Here is a 6,930-nt window from a genome sequence, read left to right as displayed (position 1 = left end):
TACTCCCCATCCCTCCTCAGTAAGGCAATAAGTAGATGTTCTGCACTGCAGGCAATTTCACCGGGAAGTTTCAGGCTCCCGAGCAGGGAATGAGTTTAAAACAAAAATACAACCTTTAAACATAAGAAATGCAAATAACTTAGGATAGAAACTGACCCAAGCAGAACAGTGCCTCAATCATTAATGGTTTAGCTTGAATTAAAAATCAACACCAGGTTATAGTCCAATTGGTTTATTTGAAAGCACTAACTTTCGGAGCACTGCTCCTTCATCAGGTGGTTGTGGAGTATAAGATCATAGGACACAGAATGTTTAGCAAAAGTTTACAGTGTAATGTAATTGAAATTATAAACTGAAATGATGTTTGTAGTGTCAATGCATTGCAACTTTGGAACATGAGGATCTGTAACTGAGATGAATGTTATGGAAGGTCAGAGGCATGTACAGCACAGTAGAGGGTTTTTTGGAATCCATGTATAATTAGTTAAAGGAAGACTAATAAATGTGTGGTTAGCACTCATTAATGCTGAGTTGGGTTAATGTATTTTCCCTGCTGAAAATGTGTTGCTGGAAAAGCACAGCAGGTCAGGCAGCATCCAAGGAGCAGGAGAATCGATGTTTCGGGCATGAGCCCTTCTTCCTTGAAGAAGCTCTCTTCCTCCATCTACACAACACATTTTCAGCTCTGATCTCCAGCATCTGCAGTCCTCACTTTCTCCTAGTTGATTTTAACCTACTGCGAATTCTCTTGCAAGGATGCCTTCCTTGAAGAAGCTCTCTTCCTCCCTCTACATTCCTGAAGAAGGGCTCATGCCCGAAACATCGATTCTCCTGCTCCTTTGATGCTGCCTGACCTGCTGCGCTTTTCCAGCAACACATTTTCAGCTCTGATCCCCAGCATCTGCAGTCCTCACTTTCTCCTTAATTTATTTTCCCCATGATTAGCACTTAGCAGGAACAGGGGAAACAGCAGCCCCTTCTTCCTTCAATCCTGAAGAGACTACTAATTTCTACAGAGCTCAAGAACTTGTTTTGCCTGGAAATTGTGAGATTTTGCACTACATTAGTTTGGGAATCCTGGATTTATAAAACAAAAGCCCAGCACATTCACTCGTTTCCACGTGTTGTGAAATGGATCTCCCTTGTGTAGACTCGCTGCTTATAATAAACCACATCTTTCCCTTTTAGGTTATGATACACTGGAGCCAATGCATGTGGGATGTGGGGAGGAAGAAAGAGAGAAAAACAAAACTTGTCTGTCCTTCGAGTTCCTATTCAAACGCAAGTGAATACTCAGATGAGATTCAAGTGTTAACTGGAGAGGTTTCTGATGGGCACAAAAATCTGAGTTGCTGGAAAAGCTCAGCAGGTCTGGCAGCATCTGTGGAGAGAAATCAGAGTTAACCTTTCGAGTCCTGTGACCCTTCCTCAGAACTGACTTATGTTGGTAGCTGTTTCATATACGTGGATAACGCCAGGGTCTATTCTGGAAAGTAACAGATTCTGACGGGGTGGGGGGAATGGTAAGGGGAAGATGTTGAAGGTTGGGGGTGGAGATTGCTGATGTGTTTGCTCTCTCTCACAGGACAGCGGTGAGTTCAAGTTAAAAAGGGGGGAATGACAATCAGTTCCCACTAATGATAACTGCGGGAATCTCTGTGTGTGTGTGTGTGTGTGTGTGTGGAGTGTAGTGATAGACCCGTGCTTTCTGCGAACTGACTTTCTCTCCAACCTGTACAGTCAGCATCTCTCTCTCTCTCTCTGTGCATTCTCTTAACCCAGTGGTTCTCCACAATCTCTGCTATCGTGTGTGACTTGCCCGCAGCTGGTGCAGGAGAACGTGTGGCGGTAGGAAGACGTGAATTAGCACCGCTTGTGTTTTTATGCAATAAAAAGGAAGAGGAGGAGGCAAAAGGAAAACAAACGGGGGGGGGGGGGCGGTTGGAGGAGAGAGACAGAGAGGAGAGAGAGAGAAGGAGGAAGGTGATCAGAGGCGCGATGCTGTGGTGAGCAGTAAAGAGTTACTGTCCTGATCTCTGCTTTAAAGATGGACTCGGGCGCTGCTCTCAAGCTCTCCCTCACCTTATGTTTGTTCTTCAATTTATGGCTGATCATCGCCACCGCATATTCCCGTAAGTACAGATTTGAGGCTTTTAAAAGAGTTTATACCAATGGCCACCGAAAGTCTGCACCTTGGTTTTATTTAATGTTGAGAAAGGGTGAAGTTTAAAGCGTGCTAATAGTTACATTGTGTATTCGGTAGCAGTCCTAATAAAGAGTTTTCTTTAACCCTCCCCTGAAAAAAAAAACCTTCCATGAATACAGCAACTTCTTTCTCCGTACTTGCCTGCTACCTTTGGACCATGGTTTATTCAGCTGCGTCTCCCCAGTTTACCCAGTGCCAGGCTGTGTTGTTCAGATTACCTGGCACACCACGCTGGTCTCCTGCCTCTGCTTTAGGTACTCTCTGCACATCTGGACGAGCGAGCCTTTGGAGTTCACTCTCTTATTGTTGGTTATGTAATTGGACTTGGGTGAAAAAGATGCAGCCCCACTAGCCGGTCGACTCCATCAAATTGGTGGGGAACTCGATGTCAGACGATTTGTTTAAGGGGATGGAAATTATTGCCATTTGTGTTATGCCTCTGCTTGAGAACAATTCTGGTGGTTCTGTCTGAGCTGAAGCATTATATTGCTGCTGTATTTTGTCTGGAATATATAGGTGTTCCCAGAGAGTGAAGAATATAGATACTGTCTGACAGGAGTTGACTGTTGGTTCATATATCCCTAGGCATGTTTTGGCAGCCCCTAAGATGCAGTCACAATGTACATAGCTGCTGAGGGTCAGTTTAAAAGCCCTGACGTTTTCCTTAATCTTCTATTGCCTCTCTGTTTTCCCTTGATTATACTCGAGGGGGTGAGAGCAGGCACAACAACGTTTCAGTATGCCTGCAAATCCTTGCATTCCATTGATTACTATTGTCAAGAGCACCATTATCATTGGAGCGTGGGACCACCACCACGATGAAATTCTTGCATTTATTAAGCAACTTTTTAATGGGTCTTAGGATATCCCAAAGTGCTTGACAATGAGCCGACACTTTCAAAGCAAAGTTGTTTATAATGTGGCAGCTACTTTGCAAACAATGCAGTCTGAAACAGCGATGTGATGATGACCTGTTCAGTGGATTGTTAGCATCAATGAAGTTTAACAAGGTAGCCTGAAAGCAGAGAGAACTAGGGAAGAGGTAATGCTCCTTCATTAATTAAAGGATAACTGGATGAGATTGCTTGTTCCCTATTTATCTCCACCCCGTTATCAGTGTTGTTGAACTCTTGAGACGAGAGTTGGAATAGAACTCTTGACCGGAAAAGTGTTTGAACTCTGTCTGATTGACCTTGCAATCTCATCCCTGGTGTCTCTCAATATCAGTTCAGGGATGAACGATGTTTAGGATGTTGTGAGACCTGCCTTGTCCTTTTTGGAAAGTGCCACAGGGTCTTTTGCATCCACCTGAGAGAGCGTGGCTCACAGCCTCATCCAAAAGGTTCCCTATGTACTGTGCTGGAGAATTAACCTAGACTTTGTACTTCAGACTTTGGAGTGGGACTCGAGCCTACAGCCTAATAATTCAAGTAGCAGTAAGTTGTCTAAGCTGCTAAGGCATGGCTGGCACCATAGTAAGACTGGCAGGACGTGGAGAAATTGATTTTCTCCTACTCCAGACATGCGGTTGTAGAAGCATTAAAGAGAGACAGTTGAAGTCTGCAACTTTACATTCCTGTCATTAATCATGAGCTAGCTTCACAGACGGAACAGTAATGTTTACAAGAAATGCAAAGTTACCTGAACAGGCTTTTACTTTGCTTTAACAAGCCAGCTATCCTTCATAATTGACCTTTTTTAGACTGAATTGATTTGCTGTATTCAAAACGCTGATGATAGATGTTGGCTGCCCAGTGCCAGCTGGTTTATGAACATTATATGAGATTTGTTCTAAAGTGATTTAGAGAGTTTTTATAGAATATTGGAAGTCGCCGGTATAGCTTCTAAATTCTGAAAATTGGCCGGATTTGAAGGGTTTCTGGTAATTGTCAACATCCTGAACTCTACGATATCCAATCCTCTAAATGCGTGGAGCTACCAGCTCTGGTTATTTAATATGTGAACAATCCAGCTACGCAATTCAAGAATAATTATGAAACGTTACAATATGTGAAGCAGCTGGGGTTCTGTGTCTCAGTTCTGTTTTAATCTGAGCTGTCTCAAAGTACAGCGGCCACTGTCAGAAATAAGCAGTTGACAATAAAAGAGAAATGTGCTACTTCCACCAATTAAGCTTCCGGATGGTTCTTGTGTTTTATTGAGATCCCTGAGGCTTATATATTGAAGTATTTGACATGGCACTAATCCTATAATATTGCCTCATGCAATTTGCTGAAATCCAACCCACCTATAAATTGATAGTGTTCCATTGCAAACTAGTTCAGAGTTTCTTCATACTTTGACTGATGCCTGCACGGAAATTTGGCAGTCTCATGGCACAGTGGGGAAAATCCTCCCTCTGAGGACTCAAATGTGCAAAGAATGTGCATTTATCAACACAGTCAAGCATGTCAAATCTTAAACAGAGAAAAACCAAGATGTGCAGTTGCCAGAGTTGGACTGGGGTGGCCAATGTCAGAAGTCACATGACACCAGGTTATAGTCCAACAGGTTTATTTGAAATCACAAGCTTTCGGAGCATAGCCCCTTTGTCAGGTGAAGTGAGGGGGAAAAGACACCGGATTTATCAGCAGAGAGATCAAAAGATCATACAACTGGTGAGTGGAATGTGAGATAATAAGTCTCTGCAGTTGACCAAGAGTGTCAGACACCAACTAAAGTGTCAACTGCTGAATAACAACCGATTAAGTGAGGTAGAGAGATAATTACAAAATACTTTAAAATGACTTGAATAACATGACAGGTATAAGTGTCACATGCCAATGGTCTAACCAAAGTAATAAGTAATTCAAAACTATACAAACTAAGGTAGAGTGATCATAACAATTTATCAAGATGATGGTGTTAAAACAAGACAGTGAGGAAGATTTTGCAGTGTGGTGGGTCAAAAAAAGAGAAAGAACTGCATATGCTGGAAATCAGAAACAACAACTGAAATTGCTGAAAAAGCGCAGCATGTCTGGCAGCATCTGTGAAGAGAAAGCGGAGTTCACATTTTGGGTCTACTGACCCCAGTTCTGAAGAAAGATAACTGGACCCGAAATGTTTACTCTGCTGTGTCACCACAGATGCTGCCAGACCTGCTGTGTTTTTTTTTCAGTAATTTCAGTTTTTGTCCATGTTGAACACCCTCCTGGCACATACTGATTGCAGGTGGGAAGAGTGAGAGAGATTCCTGGTCAGCTGTGTGATGGAAAGAATGTTGGACCCTCTCTCATAACTCTGGACAACTAAACTCATATTAAAGTGTGTGTTGCTACAGCAACTCAGATACTGTGGGAACTGCTATGTCCCACTAGATGGACATCTGTGACCAAACAAATTGGGTGAATGCGGGAGGTAATGCTGACATGGACTTGTTGGGTCGAATGTTTCCAATGAAGGAACAACTATTACTTGAATGTATCTTCCAAATTTTCTGAAGCTATTTCTAGAGCTTATCTGACATGTTATCTTAGATTTTCCAAAGGATTAATTTCACCCAAGCTTCTGAGGATGGTAAAATGCTTTCTCAGAGGGTTAAGTGTTTTTTTTAAATCTTTCTTCCTCAAAAGGTGTTCAAAGCAGAGTCTTTGAACATTTTCAAATGGGTAGACAGATTGTTTGACAACCAATGGATGAAAAGTTAGCTGACAGCATGGAGTAACTCGCCTTTTTTTTAATTACTTGAGCTTTCAGACATGATTTTGCAGCAAATGTAACTTGAGCTCAGAACTCCAGGCTCAAAGATAGGGACACTATCACCACGGTATGAGATCTGTAGTCAGGTGCTAATTTAATGGTGCAGCACAGACTGAATGTCCTATTACTGCTCCTAATATAGAACAGAGAACGTTACAGTGCAGAACAGGCCCTTTGGCCCTTGATGTTGTGCTGACCTGTGGAACCAATCTGAACCCTATCTATCCTACACTATTCCATTTTCATCCATACGTTTATCCAATGACCCTTTAAATGCCCTTAAAGTTGGCGAGTCTACCACTGTTGCAGACAGTGCAATCCATGCCCCTACTACTCTGAGTAAAGAAACTACCTCTGACATCTGTCCTATATCTATCTCCCCTCAATTTAAAGCTATGACCCCTCATGTTAGCCATCACCATCTGAGGAAAAAGGCTCTCACTGTCCACTCTACCTAACCCTCTGATCATCTTGTACGTCTCAACTAAGTCTTCTCTCAACCTTCATCTCTGTAAGAAAACAGCTTCAAGTCCCTCAGCCTTTCCTCATAAGATCTTTCTTCCATACCAGAAACATCCTAGTAAATCTCCTCTGAGCCCTTTCCAAAACTTTCATATCCTTCCTGTAATGCGGTGACCAGAACTGTATGCAATACTCCAAGTGTAGTCGCACCAGAGATTTGAACAACTACAGCATGACCTCATGGCTCCAAAACCTAATCCCTCTACCAATTAAAGCTAACAAACCATATGCCTTCTTAACAACCCTATCAAAGTGGCAACTTTCAGGGATCTGTGTACATGTACATGGACATCGAGATCTCTCTGCTCATCTACACTACCAAGAATCTTACCATTAGCCCAATACTCTGCATTTCAGTTGTTCTTTTCAAAGTAAATCACCACATTAAACTCCATTCAATACAGACCCAGTCGAGTCAATATCTCCTCATTGAAGAAATCTGCCATTGGAAGAATTAGTCTGTTCAACCTTCCATGCTTTCTCTCTATAGCAATTATACC

General features: G+C 42.4%; 1 protein-coding gene across 1 annotated transcript in view; it reads left to right on the top strand.

The window, feature by feature from the left end:
• The first annotated feature begins 1,982 nt into the window (after positions 1-1,982).
• Positions 1,983-6,930, top strand: part of LOC122551782 (contactin-associated protein-like 5) — a 1,086,426-nt gene continuing 1,081,478 nt past the window's right edge. The window contains exon 1 of the mRNA XM_043694246.1: positions 1,983-2,132. Within this exon, the coding sequence (XP_043550181.1) occupies positions 2,048-2,132 (85 nt within the window). The 5' untranslated portion in view covers positions 1,983-2,047. The remainder of the gene's footprint in view (positions 2,133-6,930) is intronic.

Source organism: Chiloscyllium plagiosum, chromosome 7 (assembly GCF_004010195.1).
Source record: "Chiloscyllium plagiosum isolate BGI_BamShark_2017 chromosome 7, ASM401019v2, whole genome shotgun sequence".
Taxonomy (NCBI): Eukaryota; Metazoa; Chordata; class Chondrichthyes; order Orectolobiformes; family Hemiscylliidae; genus Chiloscyllium; species Chiloscyllium plagiosum.
Note: the sequence above shows the minus strand (reverse complement) of the source record. Positions and strands in the feature narration are given on the sequence as shown.